The sequence below is a fragment of the Schistocerca cancellata genome, chromosome 9 (genome assembly GCF_023864275.1).
Source record: "Schistocerca cancellata isolate TAMUIC-IGC-003103 chromosome 9, iqSchCanc2.1, whole genome shotgun sequence".
NCBI classification, from domain to species: domain Eukaryota; kingdom Metazoa; phylum Arthropoda; class Insecta; order Orthoptera; family Acrididae; genus Schistocerca; species Schistocerca cancellata.
In genome coordinates, this window is record NC_064634.1 from 367,009,113 (window position 1) to 367,029,878 (window position 20,766).

The window sequence follows — 20,766 nt, forward strand, 5'->3', positions numbered from 1 at the left end:
CACTCATACTCGACGCAACCATCGTAAAACTCGACTAAATGGCAGGATGGACTCCAAGTATTTATTTCAAGACCTCCATCGAAAAAAGTTGTATATTACAATTTCGTAATTTTTCAGGATGAGAAAATAATTATTCTTTTCCTTTGGTACTGTTTATTTATACGTTTTATTATATACGATGAAGTGAAACAGTATGTATTATAAAATAGCAACATGTATATATTTTACCACATTTAGAAAAATGTTGTAATTACCTTTCCATGTAGGAACGTTGTATGTATATGCTGTGAAAGTACATAATAAATAGTGTTGTATAACAGAAATAAAAGACATTGATTTTCTCTGACAGTGGCAAAAATAATAGAAAATATCAACAAAATATATTATCCAACATTCTGAAGTAACACTATGTGTTCAGTTAATTAAGCTCCAAATTAAAGAATCTAGATCTGTGATAGGACAAGAAACAATAACAAAGAGAAAGTTAAAAATAGAAAAAAAATTGAACTGTTCACGTAGAATGAAAGTTCACATAAAAGTCTTTGCGTTGTACTTGAGGGTAGTTACTGACAACTAACAATTGCTTCTTTTGTTCTGCCAGTAGAGGGAGAAGCTTTTTCTAAATGGAAATTTCATAGCTGGTGTAAAACTGTTAACCTGAAGTTTATTTCTCCTTTTGTTTTTTTCAAGGAAATGACGTACGCAAGGTTGAATGACATTATGACTAAGTCGCACATGCAGTGCGTTTGGGTCACCTGCGTTGGTCTCTAACGATGTGATTGTAGCAATTTTGTAATTTGGGTCAGGTTTCATTAGTCATTCAAAAACACTGAGAGCAAGAAAGTCATTCTGGCGCATTTCCTTCATTATAAAAGATTTACTCAAACAAGTTTCAGATATTACATACTTCCATTCAGAGGGAATCATGACCTCCATTACTCTTCCTTTTTTCTTGTAAATGCAAAAATGCTGTCCCAGGGGAAAAAGGTATGCTCCGAAACCAGACTCCCATCTACTCAATACAGTGCCAGTTATCATGAAATAAAACATAAAAATCCCAATCTTCACCTTATTTTAAATTCAAATCGATGCGCTGTTCTGTGTTTTGTGAAACGTATTTTGGCAAATGTCCACAAGAAAAAATAAAATTACAGTTCTGTGTGCATGTAACTTGTTGTTAAACTGACAGGAAAAAAATCGCAACACCAAAAAATAATTAGGGTAATTAAATCTTGGGAACACATTTGTCTAGGTAACATACATGACGTGATTAATATTGCAAGATGACAGGTTAATGTAAAAGCGAGATAAGGCATTACAAATATGAAATGGTGGTGCCTTAATAACCGGCGTAACCGCCAGAATGTCGAATGCAAGCATGTAAACGTAAATGCGTTGTATTCCACAGGTGCCATATGTCAGTTTGTGGAATGGAGTTCCATGCCTTTTGATCGGCCAATACGGGGACTGTTATTGGTTTTTGTGGATGACGCTTGAGTTATCGTACAATGATGGCCATATGCGCTTGAATGGAGACAGATCTGCGCCAAGGCAACATGCCGACACTGTAGAGCATGTTGGGTTACAACAGTGGTATGTGGGCTTGCGTTAACTTGTTGGAAAAGACCCTCTCCGGAATGCTATTCATGAATGGCAGCACAACAGGTCGAATCAGCAGAATGACATACAATTTTGTACTCAGGTATTATATATATATAGATATATACTACTGGCCATTAAAATTGCTACACCACGAAGATGACATGCTACAGGAGCGAAATTTAACCGACAGGAGGAAGATCCTGTGATATGCAAATGATAAGCTTTTCAGAGCATTCACACAAGGTGGGCGCCGGTGGCGACACCTACAACGTGCTGACATGAGGAAAGTTTCCAACCGATTTCTCAAACACTAACAGCAGTTGACCGGCGTTGCTTGGTGAAACGTTGTTGTGATGCCTCGTGTAAGGAGGAGAAATACGTACCATCACGTTTCCGACTTTGATAAAGGTCGGATTGTAGCCTATCGCAATTGCGGTTTATCGTATGGTGACATTGCTGCTCACGTTGGTCGAGATCCAATAACTGTTATCAAAATATGGAATCGGTGGGTTCAGGAGGGTAATACGGAACGCCGTGCTGGATCCCAATGGCCTCGTATCACTAGCAGTCGAGATGACAGGCATCTTATCCGCGTGGCTGTAACGGATCGTGCAGCCACGTCTCGATCCCTGAGTAATCAACAGATGGGGACGTTAGCAAGACAACAACCATCTGCACGAACAGTTCGACGACGTTTGCAGCACCGTGGACTATCAGCTCGGAGACCATGGCTGCGGTTACCCTTGACGCTGCATCACAGACCGGAGCGCCTGCGATGGTGTACTCAACGACGAACCTGGGTGCACGAATGGCAAAAGGTCATTTTTTCGGATGAATCCAGGTTCTGTTTACAGCATCATGATGGTCGCATGCGTGTTTGGCGACATCGCGGTGAACGCACATTGGAAGCAAGTATTCGTCATCGCCATACTGGCGTATCACACGGCGTGATGGTATGGAGTGCCATTGGTTACACGTCTCGGTCACCTCTTGTTCGCATTGACGGCACTTTGAACAGTGGATGTTACATTTCAGACGTGTTACTACCCGTGGCTCTACCCGTCCGTCGATCCCTGCGAAACCCTACATTTCAGCAGGATAATGCACTACTGCATGTTACAGGTCCTGTACGGGCCTTTCTGGATACAGAAAATGTTCGATTGCTGCCCTGGCCAGCACATTCTCCAGATCTCTCACCAACTGAAAACGTCTGGTCGATGGTGACCGAGCAACTGGGTCATAACAATACGCCAGTCACTACTCTTGATGAACTGTGGTATCGTGTTGAAACTGCATGGGCAGCTGTACCTGTACACGCCATCCAAGCTCTGTTTGACTCAATGCCCAGGCGTATCAAGGCCGTTATTACTTCCAGAGGTGGTTGTTCTGGTTACTGATTTCTCAGGATCTATGCACCCAAATTGCGTGAAAATGTAATCACATGCCAGTTCTAGTGTAATATATTTGTCGAATGAATACCCGTTTATCATCTGCCTTTCTTATTGGTGTAGCAATTTTAATGGACAGTAGTGTACTTTGTGGTAAGATCTTATGGTACCAAACTGCTTTTGTCATTGGTCCAGTACAAGTACTGGTACATGAATAAAAGTAGTAGTACGTCTGATAACGAAAGGAGGAAAAGCCTTTTCAGAAAGATTATAGTTGAATGTTGACATTGTTCAGTACATGCTAAACTGCATTTAGCACACCACGTAGAATACGAGAGCTTACAACTACAGTCTGTTTAAATAATGAAATACGAAGAGTAGGCTATGTTAGGTTTTTGGAGCTACCGTGTGACGTGTCTACAAGGAAGAAACGTGACATTCAGGTTCGCGGTGGGCAATGTTCATAATGTTAGGGCTCACTAGTGCATATCCGCATCTTAAGTTATTTTTCGGATAACTTGTTACATTCCGTAGAAAATTAAAACACCCACGCTTTTGGTTTAGCTTGTTTTGTATGCTTTGCATGTTATTCACACGATTTTAAGGAAAATTTCCGGTAATAAAATGTTTCTTACACTTATTATTTCCCTACAGCGCCGGTTGATGATAAACTGGCTAAGTTTTCCTTGTTGATCTTACCTATTACGATGCTCCTGAATTAATTAACCCATCGGACATAATTCGAAGTATTTCCAGTGGAAAATATAGTCACCATGTGCTTCGAGTAGTAAGAACCAGTTGGAAACAAACGGAAAGCAATACATAAACAACAAATGTTTTACTTCAGGCATCGAGTCTTTTGATACGAGCCAATCCACAAAGTACAATGGGAGGTCTTGTTCTCGGATATAACGCTGAAATATCCTCCTCAGTCCTGCGTTTGTATTTTATGAATGAAAAGTGTAATTTGCGATCAGTGCATTGTTCTGTGACAAAATAGTATTGAAATACTAAATTTAAGAAATTGGTGTGAGTCACCATAATTTAAGAATGTAATTTACTATTTATGTTAAAAAACAACTGAAATATATGCAGTACTCAGAAAATTCAAAACCTCATATCTATGAGAACAGTGGCACTAGAATGTGAAAGTGTTGGTCATTGACGAATTTACTATCAGTACTACATTAAGTTCTGTAGTGATGAAATAAACAATAATTTATTCGATAACGTAGGGTGTTTTAGTATATTGCAGCATTTTATGATGGCGCTCTAGTCCAAAATTACTAAAAAGGAACAGAAATTACTTTTGTTTCTCAAAGATATGCTGACACTGTGATAAACAGCTTTCTTTAAGCAGATGAGGGCCTCCGTGAGGGGGAAGACTTGTCTGATGGCGTGCTAGAAGAAGAAATTGGAGTCGATGGGGATGACACAGGGGATCAGTATTAGAGCCAGAATATAAAAGAGTTCTGGAAGACTTGACATCAAATCAAGCAGCAGGTATAGATAACATTCCATCGGAATTTCCAAAATAATTTGGGAAAGTGGCAACCAAACGACTATTCAAGTTGGTTTGTAGAGTCTGTGAGACAGGCGAAGTACCATCAGACTTTCGGAAAAATATCAAGCATAAAATTCCTAAGATAGCAAGGCCAAATAAGCGCGGAAACTATCGCACAATCAGCTTAACAGCTCATGCATCCAAGCTGCTGACAAGAATAATATACAGGAAAATGGAAAAGAAAATAGACGATCAGTTTCACTTTAAGTAATGTAAAGGCACCGGAGAAGCTATTCTCACCTTGAGCTTGATAGTGGAAGCCAGGTTGAAGAAAAATCGAAACGCGCTCATAGCATTCGTCAACCTAGAAAAAGCATTCTACAATGTAAAAAGTGCAATACATTGGAAACTCTGAGAAAAACAGGGGTATGTACACTCCCGGAAATTGAAATAAGAACACCGTGAATTCATTGTCCCAGGAAGGGGAAACTTTATTGACACATTCCTGGGGTCAGATACATCACATGATCACACTGACAGAACCACAGGAACATAGACACAGGCAACAGAGCATGCACAATGTCGGCACTAGTACAGTATATATCCACCTTTCGCAGCAATGCAGGCTGCTATTCTCCCATGGAGACGATCGTAGAGATGCTGGATGTAGTCCTGTGGAACGGCTTGCCATGCCATTTCCACCTGGCGCCTCAGTTGGACCAGCGTTCGTGCTGGACGTGCAGACCCCGTGAGACGACGCTTCATCCAGTCCCAACATGCTCAATGGGGGACAGATCCGGAGATCTTGCTGGCCAGGGTAGTTGACTTACACCTTCTAGAGCACGTTGGGTGGCACGGGATACATGCGGGCGTGCATTGTCCTGTTGGAACAGCAAGTTCCCTTGCCGGTCTAGGAATGGTAGAACGATGGGTTCGATGACGGTTTGGATGTACCGTGCACTATTCAGTGTCCCCTCGACGATCACCAGTGGTGTACGGCCAGTGTAGGAGATCGCTCCCCACACCATGATGCCGGGTGTTGGCCCTGTGTGCCTCGGTCGTATGCAGTCCTGATTGTGGCGCTCACCTGCACGGCGCCAAACACGCATACGACCATCATTGGCACCAAGGCAGAAGCGACTGTCATCGCTGAAGACGACACGTCTCCATTCGTCCCTCCATTCACGCCTGTCGCGACACCACTGGAGGCGGGCTGCACGATGTTGGGGCGTAGAGCGGAAGACGGCCTAACGGTGTGCGGGACCGTAGCCCAGCTTCATGGAGACGGTTGCGAATGGTCCTCACCGATACCCCAGGAGCAACAGTGTCCCTAATTTGCTGGGAAGTGGCGGTGCGGTCCCCTACGGCACTGCGTAGGATCCTACGGTCTTGGCGTGCATCCGTGCGTCGCTGCGGTCCGGTCCCAGGTCGACGGGCACGTGCACCTTCCGCGACCACTGGCGACAACATCGATGTACTGTGGAGACCTCACGCCCCACGTGTTGAGCAATTCGGCGGTACGTCCACCCGGCCTCCCGCATGCCCACTATACGCCCTCGCTCAAAGTCCGTCAACTGCACATACGGTTCACGTCCACGCTGTCGCGGCATGCTACCAGTGTTAAAGACTGCGATGGAGCTCCGTATGCCACGGCAAACTGGCTGACACTGACGGCGGCGGTGCACAAATGCTGCGCAGCTAGCGCCATTCGACGGCCAACACCGCGGTTCCTGGTGTGTCCGCTGTGCCGTGCGTGTGATCATTGCTTGTACAGCCCTCTCGCAGTGTCCGGAGCAAGTATGGTGGGTCTGACACACCGGTGTCAATGTGTTCTTTTTTCTATTTCCAGGAGTGTATATGGAAAGACGGGTAATATACAAAATCTACAGGAAATAAGAGGGAAAAATGAGTCTGAAAGAACAAGTGCTCGGATTAAAAAGGATGCAGTCTTTCACCCCTGCAGTCCAATCTGTACATGGAAGAAGCAATGACGAAATAAAAGAAAGGGGTTCAAGAGTGGGATTAAAATTCAGGGTTAAACGATATTGGTGATAAGATTCGCTGATGGCATTGCTGTCCTTAGTGAATGTGAAGAAGAACTACAGAGTCTGTTGGATAGAAAGAACAGTGTAACGAGTACAGAATGTGAATTGAGAGTAAACCAGAGAAAGACAAAAGTAGTGTGATATAGCAGAAATGAGAATTGCGAGAAAGTGAAAATCGAAATTGGCCTCACGGAGTAGATGAATTTAAAGAATTCTGGTACCTTGAGACCAAAATTAGTCATGGCGGACGAAGCAATGAGAACATAAAAAGCAGACCAGCACGGGCAAAGATAGCATTTCTAACCAAGAGAAAGGTACTTAATTTGAGGTAGAAATTTCTGAGAATTTACGTCTGTAGCACGGCTTTGTAAGGAAATCAATAATGGACAGTTGGAGAACCGAAACAGAAGAGAATCGAAGGGTTTGGGACGTGGTGTTACGGAAGTGTGTTGAAAATCAGGTGGGCTGATAAGGTAAGGAATGAAGAGATTCTCAGCAGAATCGGCTGAGGAAGGAACATGTGGAAAACAGTGACAAGAAGAAGGGACAGAATGATAGGACGTACGTGAAGGCATCGGGGAATAAACTCCATGGTACTAGATGGAACTGTGGAGGGTAAGAACTGCAGGAGAGGGCAGAGATTGGAATATGTACAACAGATAATTGAGAACCTATGGTGGAAGTGCTAATCTGAGATGAAGAGGGTCGCATCACACAAGTCAGAAGAATCATGGCCTGTTGGGAACGCAGAAACGAAAACAAGGGATTCACTTGAAGCACATGGTGTTAAGCACAAGCTACAAATCAGGCACCACGATTTTATTTTTTTCTCTGCTGGAATAAAAAGAAGCTGGATTTGATGTACAGGGTGAATCAGAACTAAACTGATAAAACTTTCAGGGTTTTTGAGGGATACCTTCTGAGTATTTTGGCATAAGGGAGACACGGTCTCCGCCAGCTTATTACAGATTTACTGCATTTCATTTTCTTTGTTGCCCAAATTAGCTTTGTATTTGTATTGCACTGAAAACAGTGTACAACAGTGCAGATGTCGACAGTATGCGCTGTGTGTCTTATTTGGATAGCACTGCTCGCTTCTGTGTCAGTTTTTTTTTTCTGTCGATGTCAGTTGTAAGTTAACTGTGATACACAACCGAATGGAGAGGTTTACTGATAGACAGTTGGTCGATATGCACCTCGCACCTCGTGTGCGGCTTTACAGAACGCCGTGTAAGAGCGACATTATGCTCAGGTGTGCCTGTAGGGACGGCAACCACATCACAGTACCTTTGCATCGGTCTGAGGGGTGTTGTATTACTTTGTGTTGTGTTAAATTGGATATTTGTAGTAAGCTCTTGTGAGACCAAACTGCTGAGGTCAAGCCGGCAGCTGTGGTTGAGCGGTTCTAGGCGCTTCAGTCCGGAACCGCGCTACTGCTGCCTCGGGCATGGATGTGTGTGATGTCCTTAGGTTAGTTAGGTTCAAGTAGTTCTAAGTCTAGGGGACTCACGACCTCAGATGTTAAGTCCTATAGTGCTCAGAGCCATTTGAACCATTTGCTGAGGTCATCGGTCCCTAAGCTTACACACTACTTAATCTAACGTACGCTAAGTACGACGCGCAGACCCATTCCCGAGGGAGGACTCGAACCCCCGACGGAGGGAGCCGCGGGGATCGTGACAAGACGCATGCACCGCGCGGCTACCCCGCGCGGCAGTGTTGTGCGTCTCGGGGATTGCATGCTGCAGGCTTCATCAGTGATGTGAAGATATTTTCACAGAAACAAGGGTGATTGCGGTAAGAAACCGAATTAATCACAATTATGTTTTACGTTGCCAGAAAAAAGTAGTACACCTGTAAAGACGACATCGATTCTGATCCGTTTACGGCATATGCCACGTGGGGATAATAAATGCACGTCGTCCGCCAGCAGATTGAATTGTGGCATAGTTACTGTGGTGTCACCGCCAGACACCACACTTGCTAGGTGGTAGCCTTTAAATCGGCCGCGGTCCGTTAGTATACGTCGGACCCGCGTGTCGCCACTATCAGTGATTGCAGACCGAGCGCCGCCACACGGCAGGTCTAGAGAGACTTCCTAGCACTCGCCCCAGTTGTACAGCCGACTTTGCTAGCGATGGTTCACTGACGAAATACGCTCTCATTTGCCGAGACGATAGTTAGCATAGCCTTCAGCTACGTCATTTGCTACGACCTAGCAAGGCGCCATTACCAGTTACTATTGATATTATGAGTCATGTACAGTCAAGAGCGACGTTCACCATTTATGGATTAAAGTTAAGTATTCCACCAGCTACGTCCGTTTTTTTGCTAAAGTCTAATTTCCTTGACCTGTTCCAGACCTCACGCCAGCCTGCGTGAGCTAAAACGCGTGCCTTTCAGCTTCCTCTAATATCACGGTGTTGGCTCTCCTGCCAACCCACAACAGTTACCACAATGCCATCTGTGTGTACCCTATAATAGGGAATGCTCACAGGCAGAAGTGTCAGTGAGGCACAGACGTGTAAAGCTAGTAGGCAACCATGCCGACGAGATGCACTCATGCTTCTTACAGCCAACTGAGCGAGTTTTAAAGGGGTCAAACTGTGGCTAACTGAGTGGTGGAATGGTCCTTTTGGAGAAGTGCCTCACAAGTTTGATGCGCTCCGTCGATTAAGCAACGATGTTGGTGTCAGTGATCATGTGAACGTTCTCACACCCGTAGAAGAGGTTCTGGACGTCCACGCAGTACAGATGCCCGCCATGATCGTGGTATTGTAAGGGCAGCAGTGGCAGATAGTACAGCTACCACAGTACAGATATGTGGGTTTGTGAGCCGAGGCGTGTTAACACGAATGTTGAAAATCGGTTATTAGCAATGGGACTACGGACACAAACACCTCTAGCCCTTCTTCCGCTCACGTCACGGCATCGACGTGCACGGCTCGACTTGTGCCATCGGAGGATCACTTGGAAGATGTACGAGGTGCATTCAAGTTCTAAGGCCTCCGATTTTTTTTCTAATTAACTACTCACTCGAAATCGATGAAACTGGCGTTACTTCACGACGTAATCGCCCTGCAGACGTACACATTTTTCACAACGCTGACACCATGATTCCATGGCAGCGGCGAAGGCTTCTTTAGGAGTATGTTTTGACCACTGGAAAATCGCTGAGGCAATATCAGCACGGCTGGTGAACGTGCGGCCACGGAGAGTGTCTTTCATTGTTGGAAAAAGCCAAAAGTCACTAGGCGCCAGGTCAGGTGAGTAGGGAGCATGAGGAATCACTTCAAAGTTGTTATCACTAAGAAACTGTTGCGTAACGTTAGCTCGATATGCGGGTGCGTTGTCTTAGTGAAACAGCACACGCGCAGCCCTTCCCGGACGTTTTTGTTGCAGTGCAGGAAGGAATTTGTTCTTCAAAACATTTTCGTAGGATGCACCTGTTACCGTAGTGCCCTTTGGAACGCAATGGGTAAGGATTACGCCCTCGCTGTCCCAGAACATGGACACCATCATTTTTTCAGCACTGGCGGTTACCCGAAATGTGGTCGTCTGTCAGCATTCGTGCCACCCACCTGGATGACACTTTTCGCATTTTCAGGTCGTCATGCAGGATTGTGTGCACAGAACCCACAGAAATGCCAACTTTGGAGGCGATCTGTTCAACAGTCATTCGGCGATCCCACAAAACAATTCTCTTCACTTTCTCGATCATGTCAACAGACCGGCTTGTGCGAGCCCGAGGTTGTTTCGGTTTGTTGTCACAGGATGTTCTGCCTTCATTAAACTGTCGCACCCACGAACGCACTTTCGACACATCCATAACTCCATCACCACATGTCTCCTACTGTCGATGAATTTCAATTGGTTTCACACCACGCAAATTCAGAAAACGAATGATTGCACGCTGTTCAAGTAAGGAAAATGTTGCCATTTTAAGTATTTAAAACAGTTCTCATTCTCGCCGTTGGCGGTAAAATTCCATCTGCCGTATGGTGCTTCCGTCTCTGGGACGTATTGACGATGAACGCGGCCTCATTTTAAAACAATGCGCATGTTTCTATCTCTTTCCAGTCCGGAGAAAAAAAATCGGAGGCTTTAGAACTTGAATGCACCTCGTAGTGGCGCGCCGTGGTCTTCAGCGATGAAAGCAGATTCTGCCCACACACAAGTGATGGTCGTTTGCACGAAGTAGACCTGGTGAGCTCTGTCTCGTAGAGTGCATTCGTGTAAGAAACACTGGCTGTTTCCCACATCTAATGGTCTTTAAAGCGATAAGGTACAACTTATTCTTACATTCGATGTTCCTAGAGAGGACGCTAGCGAGCACTCGGTACGTGCAGAATGTTTGTAGGCCTGTTCTTTTTGCATTCTTGCAACAGGAAGGTGATGTGTTGTTCCAATAGGATAATGCTCGCCCACACACCGCCCATGAAACTCAATATACTCTGCAAGACCTGCAGCAGCTTTCCTGGCCAGCAGGATATCCGGACGTGCTTCCAATAGAGCATTGGCGGGATGTGATGGGATGAGAAGTGACTCATGGGACTCGTCGACCAACAGCACTTACAGAACTACGTGTACGAGTTGAGCAGTTTGTAAGAACTTACCCTGGGACAGTATTCGCCATCAGCAAGATTGATTGGATGCCAGGGCCGGCGCCTGCATTGCCGCTCGTGGAGGCTACACCACATGCTAATATGAGTGTTTCAGCATGGGTCGATACCTGATACCTCTACTGAGGTACTTCACATGCACTGTTGCAACAATGACTCTTGTATGAAATGGAAACCTCTGAAAGACCGTGACTCCCTTATACCAAAATATTCTCGAGGTATCCCTGAACAAGCTCTGAAAATTTGTCGGTGGAGTTCTGGTTCATCCTGTATATGCTTCCTACGGTCTGAGGAGGATACTTGAAGTCAGTTGTCGAGAGTACAGACGGCACTTTGAATTGGAGAGCTGCTCAGTTCTCGCTTTTCTCATAGACCAACACCAAATTTTATAACCTTCACGTGGAAAGGACTGTTCGCATCCCTTGGGACGTAGCTGGGTAAGAAGGGTGCGGGTTCGCGTTCTCTCTTTTCAGTTTGCCAATGAACTATGGAGACTGCATCCTCCTGATGGAATTGTGACTGAACCCTGTTTTCAGAGTGAGGCGTTATCTTCCGCTGACAGACCTTCAGCAAACTTTGTGCAGTGTTAAGTCAATAGTTGGAAGAAACGTGACGTTAACTGTACTGCATGCAGACGCTGCTCTAAGCTTACTCTCCTGGGCTTGCCAGAGAATACTGGAAGGTCCTAGCATAGTATTTAAAACGAAACAACGGAGATACCTCCAACACTAGAGAAATATTGTAGGTATTCAGGTGAACTTTCGTTGATTTACGAGTAATAATATTAAATAGGTGTTAGCAAAAGTAAAGTTGGAATGTTTCTTTGGCTGTTTAGGTCTGTTACAACAGTGGACACCATCAAAGTAAGTTGTTTGCTTTCAAGTACTAGTACGAAAATAGACTGGCGCATTGTCAGAAGAGAGCGCATGCTCCCAGTGTCCTATAGACACAGTTCTTCCTAGGTATGTATATCAGGTGCATCACAGTATCCTTCTGAAATGACGTGGCAACTGGCAACGTTCTCCAAAGCTGACGTATGTGAGACAGTACAACTGTTGTGGGAAAAATGTCTAAATTGCATACGGACTTACCGCGATATTCAGGCGGAGTGTGAACCAAACCCAGTGTCGCGCACTGCGGTGGTGAAACGGTGCCAACAATTTAACCGTGGTCGCACGGCCGTGGATGATGCTGAGCGGGAAGTCCACATCTTGCACCATCTTCTCAACAAGGAGAAAGAACATGAGGAGGGACAGGGGGTTTCCAATGTTGAGGACGGTGACTGGCGATTCTCCAATGACGCCTTGACCGAGGAGCGGATTTGTATCGTCGAGAATGTGAACTATTGATGGAAAGTTCTTGCCATTGTTGCCAGAGACCTGGTGCCATGTTGAAAAGAGTGTTGTTGTTGTTGTTGTGGTCTTCAGTCCTGAGACTGGTTTGATGCAGCTCTCCATGCTACTCTATCCTGTGCAAGCTTCTTCATCTCCCAGTACCTACTGCAACCTACATCCTTCTGAATCTGCTTAGTGTATTGATCTCTTGGTCTCCCTCTACGATTTTTACCCTCCACGCTGCCCTCCAATGCTAAATTTGTGATCCCTCGATGCCTCAGAATATGTCCTACCAACCGATCCCTTCTTCTAGTCAAGTTGTGCCACAAACTTCTCTTCTCCCCAATCCTATTCAATACCTCCTCATTAGTTACGTGATCTACCCACCTTATCTTCAGCATTCTTCTGTAGCACCACATTTCGAAAGCTTCTATTCTCTTCTTGTCCAAACTAGTTACCGTCCATGTCTCACTTCCATACATGGCTACACTCCATACAAATACTTTCAGAAACGACTTCCTGACACCTAAATCTATATTCGATGTTAACAAATTTCTCTTCTTGAGAAACGCTTTCCTTGCCATTGCCAGTCTACATTTTATATCCTCTCTACTTCGACCATCATCGGTTATTTTACTCCCTAAATAGCAAAACTCCTTTACTACTTTAAGTGTCTCATTTCCTAATCTAATTCCCTCAGCATCACCCGACTTAATTTGACTACATTCCATTATCCTCGTTTTGTTTTTGTTGATGTTCATCTTATATCCTCCTTTCAAAACACTGTCCATTCCGTTCAACTGCTCTTCCAAGTCCTTTGCTGTCTCTGACAGAATTACAATGTCATCGGCGAACCTCAAAGTTTTTACTTCTTCTCCATGAATTTTAATATCTACTCCGAATTTTTCTTTTGTTTCCTTTACTGCTTGCTCAATATACAGATTGAATAACATCGGGGAGAGGCTACATCCCTGTCTTACTCCTTTCCCAACCACTGCTTCCCTTTCATGCCCCTCGACTCTTATAACTGCCATCTGGTTTCTGTACAAATTGTAAATAGCCTTTCGCTCCCTGTATTTTACCCCTGCCACCTTCAGAATTTGAAAGAGAGTATTCCAGTCAACATTGTCAAAAGCTTTCTCTAAGTCTACAAATGCTAGAAATGTAGGTTTCCCTTTTCTTAATCTTTCTTCCAAGATAAGTCGTAAGGTCAGTATTGCCTCACACGTTCCAGTATTTCTACGGAATCCAAACTGATCTTCCCCGAGGTCGGCTTCTACCAGTTTTTCCATTCGTCTGTAAAGAATTCGCGTTAGTATTTTGCAGCTGTGACTTATTAAACTGATGGTTCGGTAACTTTCACATCTGTCAACACCTGCTTTCTTTGGGATTGGAATTATTATATTCTTCTTAAAGTCTGAGGGTATTTCGCCTGTCTCATACATCGTGCTCACCAGATGGTAGAGTTTTGTCATGACTGGCTCTCCTGAGGCCATCAGTAGTTCTAATGGAATGTTGTCTACTCCCGGGGCCTTGTTTTGACTCAGGTCTTTCAGTGCTCTGTCAAACTCTTCACGCAGTATCTTATCTCCCATTTCATCTTCATCTACATCCTCTTCCATTTCCATAATATTGTCCTCAAGGACATCGCCCTTGTATAAACCCTCTATATACTCCTTCCACCTATCTGCTTTCCCTTCTTTGCTTAGAACTGGGTTGCCATCTGAGCTCTTGATATTCATACAAGTGGTTCTCTTCTCTCCAAAGGTCTCTTTAATTTTCCTGTAGGCAGTATCTATCTTACCCCTAGTGAGACAAGCCTCTACATCCTTACATTTGTCCTCTAGCCATCCCTGCTTAGCCATTTTGCACTTCCTGTCGATTTCATTTTTGAGACGTTTGTATTCCTTTTTGCTTGCTTCGTTTACTGCATTTTTATATTTTCTCCTTTCATCAATTAAATTCAATATTTCTTCTGTTACCCAAGGAGTTCTATTAGCCCGCGTCTTTTTACCTACTTGATCGTCTGCTGCCTTCACCACTTCATCCCTCAGAGCTACCCATTCTTCTTCTACTGTATTTCTTTCCCCCATTCCTGTCAATTGTTCCCTAATGCTCTCCCTGAAACTCTCTACAACCTCTGGTTCTTTCAGTTTATCCAGGTCCCATCTCCTTAAATTTCCACCTTTTTGCAGTTTCTTCAGTTTCAATCTGCAGTTCATAACCAATAGATTGTGGTCAGAATCTACATCTGCCCCTGGAGTGTTATGAATACGTTTTTTGTTAATTTCATCAGAAAACAGAAACGCAGGAAATACATCCTTGGCTGGATTGCGCCCAATTCAAGACGCAATTACGGGCTAACAGTAAATTACGCAATGTCCAGTAATCACGGCAAACGAGCTCTAACGCAGTTACTCTGCATTTAGTGGTGACGAGCTCGAAAGCAGTTATTCTACTTTTGTAGTGAGGGCCGTAGCTGTAACAGTGTGCCAGCTAAACGCTATGTTTGCTCTAATTCTAGCTAGGTGGTCTGGGACGGTGGACAGCGCAGACGCGACACGGGCTACTTCTTTCGCCGATCCTCCGGACCATTAATTCTTCTGTCTGGTGTGGTGTTATGTAGCTTCCCTGACACATTGTTACTATTACATTCTTTTCTGTTTCCTGTTTTTTAGCATTTCGTACCTATTTAGTTGTACATCGTCAGTGTATGAAATACACCATCTGATAAAGAATGCCTGGATACCCCTATGTAATGTGGTATTGACCATTGGACATAACAAGAGGCATATCAGCCATTGTAAAAGGAATCCGGGAGTATAGTGTTGTCAGTAGAGAAGCAGAATGGATCAGTCAAGAGAGCCCAGTAACTTCGAACATGGGCTAGTCGTAGGATGTCTCCTGAGCAATAAATCCATCAGGTATGTTTCGGCCCTTCTAAAGCTGCCGAAATCGACTGATAGTGATGAGATTGTAAAATTGAAACATCAAGGAATAACCACAGTTAAGCTGAGACGGGCATGGACCGTTGAGCATAGCCGAGGGTGATTGTAAGAATCACATGAAATCAGCGGATGAAATCGCTCGTGAATTCCAAAGTGCTACCAACAGACTGTGCGTGGCGAGTTGAAAAGAATGGGATGGACGTTTGGAAACGAGCGATTTGCAGTGATGAATCAAGCTATATCCTGTAGCAGTCCGATGGAAGGCTTTGGGTTTGCCGAAGGAGGTGATGTTACGGTAGGGGATTGTTTTGCATGGATAGGTTATGAGTCCCTTGTTGCACTTATTAAAACGCTAAACGCGAATGAATAGGAGCACATTTTACAGTATTGTGTACTATGTACCGTGGGAGTACAGTGTCGAGACGATGAATGTATCGGAATGTCAGTGCAGTCTGTCATAAAGTAGCTTCTGTGAGGCAATGATTTATGCACAATAACATTCCTGAAATATAATGACCTATCCAGAGACCCATTGGAACACCTTGGGGATGAGTCAGAAAACAGACTTCGCTCCAGACCACAGCGTCCAGCATTACTACCTTCTCTCGTTTCGTCTCTTGAGGAAGATAGAGCTATTGTTGCTCAATAGACATTCAGACACCTTACTGAAAGTGTTCACAGCGGAATTCAAGCCATCAAAAAGGCAAAGGGTGGATACACCTATATTAATATCCACCAATAGGTGTCCGGGTACTTTTCATCAGACAGCGTATATCGTTTTCCATGAGCATCATATCGTAAAAAAGAGGAAAAAGATAGCACTATTTCAGAAAAGGGGTTGTACTGGTAGAGAATATACGCAGTATTTTCTTCGCCAGTTGTATCCTTCCACGGGGTAATATCAGAAAACGTTTCCATTTCGCTAAGCTCGCCATGTTGGCTCTTAGTTTCTCCTGCCTACCTAGTTATATTTGATAACGAAAAGAGGTTACGAAATAAATGCCTAAAATCTCAACTTTGCCAAGTAAAATTGTTTTCCTACGAGAACGCCATTTTAAAGTAATAATGGGTCTCATATTTCAGTTAAACTAAATGATAATTAAATGGACACCCTAGCTGCAACCAGGTGTTGATATACTTCATGGGGGACATGTTGAAAATGTGTGCCCCGACCGGGACTCGAACCCGGGATGACCTGCTTACATGGCGGACGCTCTATCCATCTAAGCCACCAAGGGCACAGTAAATTAAAAACTTGTAAACTAAAAATATTAGAGGTTTGATTAAAAAAATTGTTAGACCATCCAGTAGTTATTCGAAAAATTTTGGGTCCAATGTGTGAAGATAGGATTTGGAACTGGAAAGAAACAAGGAGGTGTACGAAAATAACTACACTGAGAAGGTGCAGGACTGTATTTTATAGGCGCTTAAAAATACTAGATTACACAAGGCTGACAAAGAAGTATCCAGTTTGTTCGGCAAAAATTCAAAAACCCAAAATTCATGGTTTGTGGAAGTTCAGAAAGATCTAGAAGAGTCGGAAATAACAAAGTGGCTTTAAGCACTATGAGACTTAACATCTGAGGTCATCAGTCCCCTACACTGAGAACTACTTAAACCTAACTAACCTAAGGACATCACACACATCCATGCCCGAGGCAGGATTCGAACATGCGACATTAGCAGCAGCGCGGTTCCGAACTGAAGCACCTAGAACCGCTCGGCCACAGCGGCCGGCCGGAAATAACAGACGAAGACATAGAAAACAGACATAAATTCATGGGAAAGGTCAAAAAAGTCGAGAGGTTTTTTTTTTAACAAAAGAGAAGACGGACTCCGACAGAAGAAAGAAAAGAACAACTGATAACAAGAATGAAGAAATGTTGGAGACTACAAATAAAAAAAGTAGTAGATCAGCTGTTTCTCGTCGTACTGAGTTGGCTAAATTCGGAATATTATTAATTATCGTTATTGTATATGTTGGTTTGTAGTGCAGATGGAGGGCTTTGAGTAAAGTGGTGTATGTTTTGTGATGACAGCGGCAGAGAACCTGCAGCTGCTGGGCCTCAAGTCGTCCTCCTGGGAGTTCGACTTCTCCTTCTGCTACTGGACGCTCGTCCTGGGCATCTGCCTCTGCCCCATCACCTGGCTCGGCACACCCAGGGACACCAAGTGAGTCTGCACTCTGGCGCTACGATCTGTTTGCATCCTGGTCCTGCCTATGTGTTACTCCTGTGCTGGGTATTTCTGCATATACAGCCAGTTACTTTGCGTGTAGATGTATGCATGTTCATACATACATACCCAGACACACACACACACACACACACACACACACACAGTGGTAAGATGATAGTTTAAATACCCATCCCCATCTAGATTTTCCATGATTACACTAAATCACTAAAAGTTAATGACAGGATTGCTCTTTTGAAAGGGCACAACTGATTTCATTCCCCATTGTTAGCTTCTGCACTGTCTCCATTTTGGCACACCACCTATGCAACCCGCACACTAATCATGTTCATATGGGGCTGTCAATAGATGCAATCTCATAGCATTCACAAGTGTTTGGAGTTGGTACCAAAATCGTCTTAGCTCCAGCACAGTTATGTCCTACTGGGTTTCTTCAAAATGTCGCAGTGGAAGTAGTCAACTTGTCCTAAGTTTAAAATTCAAGACAGAAATCTGAGATGGCGGCCTTATGATGTTACAGTTCAAAATGGTGATCCAGGACATCATCGATGACGTCAGCATCCAAAATGGCCATCGAAGTTCACTGCCAAGAGGGTACAGAGCAGTCTATAATAGTTGTTGCAGTTTCCGCAGCGCTTCATCGATGACGTCAACATCCAAGATGGCCATCGAAGTTCACTGCCCAGGGGCTACAGGGCAGTCTATAATAGTTGTTGCAGTTTCCGTAGCGCTGCAGTCATATTTCCGCACTATTTATCCTTCTAGGCTTGCTAGACATTAAATGGACTCACCGCTTGCGCTCTCATAGCATAGCAAAATGCTGAGCATTATCATGAAAGCATCATTACAGATCTACCAAGTTTACACAGAAAAAAACGCCATGTGCCCATTTCTGTTGCTTGACAGTTGTTGTGAGACAGAGTCTGAGGTGATCTAGTGTTTCTTCTGTCTTGTTAACACCATCAGTACAATATCAGCAAGATACTGTCATGTTCAGACCTCAGACGCTGATGCCTAGCATTTGTCTATTCCCACCAAGGAGCTCACTTTCGCCTTATTCGTCAATTACTTGCATATTGATAACAGTCGGTTTCTGTATTAGTGATAAACTGTGAAAAGCTACCATCTCACGGTAGGCATTGGCTAAAACCAATAGCGGGTTTTAAATGTATGAAAACCACATACAGTGTAATTCTATAGGCTTCCAGAGATTTAAAGATACTTTACCAACTAGATGCGTAAACATAGTGTGGTTGAGAAAAGAAGTATTGCTAAACATGTGAAATAACCTTGTTATTCCAAGATACCCCCTAGGTATTTAGCCCTTTCGCATATGTAGTTTCACAAGCCTTTTTTCTTATTTGCTCGTGTGTTCACGATGATGACGTGAATCACCTGATTTCTAGCGTTTTCCAGCATGCTTGACTGATTGTATATTTTTGGATTTCGGTACAAGCGATTCCACGTTCCTTGTGATATTTCGAAATCTGACTTAGTTGTCTTCTTAAAATGCACTGTCCTATGTCTTAGATGCGACACAATAAGTTTCTATTTCAAAATCATATCAATATACGTTCTGTGAAACCCATCATACAGCGTGTAATCTACGGTATCTTGTATCACAGCTAGTCAGTCTGTTTCCTATTGAACTCCAAAATGGAATGATGCGAGAACGACTAAGTGCTTACGTCAAGCGTCTTCTGTCAAGTAGCTTCGTCTATGTTGCGACGAAAAGTCTAGTGCCTATACAGTAATTGTAAGTACGTCTCTAGTAGACCAATGAAGTACTGCTCTGTTGATTTTACTTTAACATTTGGACCTAGGCACTGATGGATGATGTTAAATCATTGTCACCACGTTCATGTTGCGAGTTCTGAGTTCTCATCTCGTGTACATACATCGCATTCAACAGGACTCTTTCTCATCTTCATGTGCTTCACTCAAAATGGCGAAGAATGTTGTACCGTTTCAAAAATACGCGTTTCAGTTCCTTTCAGTTTATTAAGGGCTAGTCCAGTCCATGTAACACAGAATCGAGATGGTGCACTATGAGCAAATAAAATATGAACAACGCACTATTAAGCAGACGCTCCCAATTCCAAGAATTGTTATCGAGTTCATGCACACAACTCTATGTCAATAACACAAATATCGACTGAGTGTCGATTACGGAAGAAATATTATACGCCCGCATTCTAACCTTTCTAGACTCGGACTATCAGTATGCATTTCATAAACAATGACAGCTTGCTTTACACGTCCACAAGGCTACAGAGACTGTAGATGTCGATACCAACTAGCAATGGAGCAGTCAAGTGCAGTAACCATAATGGTATTAGCTTGGTGTGACCTGTAACTGTTGCACAGCACAATAGATCTGTGTACTGTTCTAAAATTAACGCAGTTTTAAGTGCAATGTCATGTAGGCAGCTGTGGTGGAATGTACTTTCCACAGTGTATAACTGACAATTGACAACTTCCCATATTCCTAACTGATTATGTGGCACAGTGACATAGATATACTTCCAGTTCCAACATGCAAGGGTGAAAGCTATGTGATGGACCATTAACGTCTTGGAGGTGCCTGGTTGGGGGTTGGGGGGGGGGGGAGGGGGGCGGGAGCGTAGTCAGTGGGATCATGCTCTGTTACCCTTACTCGGGTATGAAAACAGTGCTGGTTATGATTACAGTACTGTTATTTTATGACATCAAGCATCCAGTGTAGGCTGCCTGAGCGCATGGGCAGCTGGACTCACTGCTAGTGGCATTCTGACCGCATCAGCCCAATCAGGCACAGTGCACAGTGGCTGTTGAATGATGTGCACGGTTTCATCGTCGGTGGCGGCATCGGCAAGGCGTTGTCGACATGTGGCTCTCTCCAGTATGATGTGGAATATGTTTAAATAAAGACATGATTGTTCGCATCCTGTCCTATGCTAGTGAAAATGGCATTGGCAATTATTAGACAAGGATGCAGGTTGAATAGGTGATCTGCAGTTTTAAATTTACGATGACAAGCATATAGGTTGCATCAGTGGGATTCCCTTTATTTTAAACCTAGGCCAAGTAGATTCTGAATTTCTTACCATTTTAGGCATAGAAATGAGCTTTTTTGAATATTTTGGAG

General features: G+C 43.9%; 1 protein-coding gene across 1 annotated transcript in view; it reads left to right on the forward strand.

Annotated features, from left to right (window-relative positions):
* LOC126100543 (uncharacterized) overlaps positions 1–20,766 on the forward strand; it is a 218,154-nt gene that overhangs the window by 140,831 nt on the left and 56,557 nt on the right. Inside the window, exon 5 of the mRNA XM_049911161.1 lies at positions 17,483–17,615. Within this exon, the coding sequence (XP_049767118.1) occupies positions 17,483–17,615 (133 nt within the window). The remainder of the gene's footprint in view (positions 1–17,482; positions 17,616–20,766) is intronic.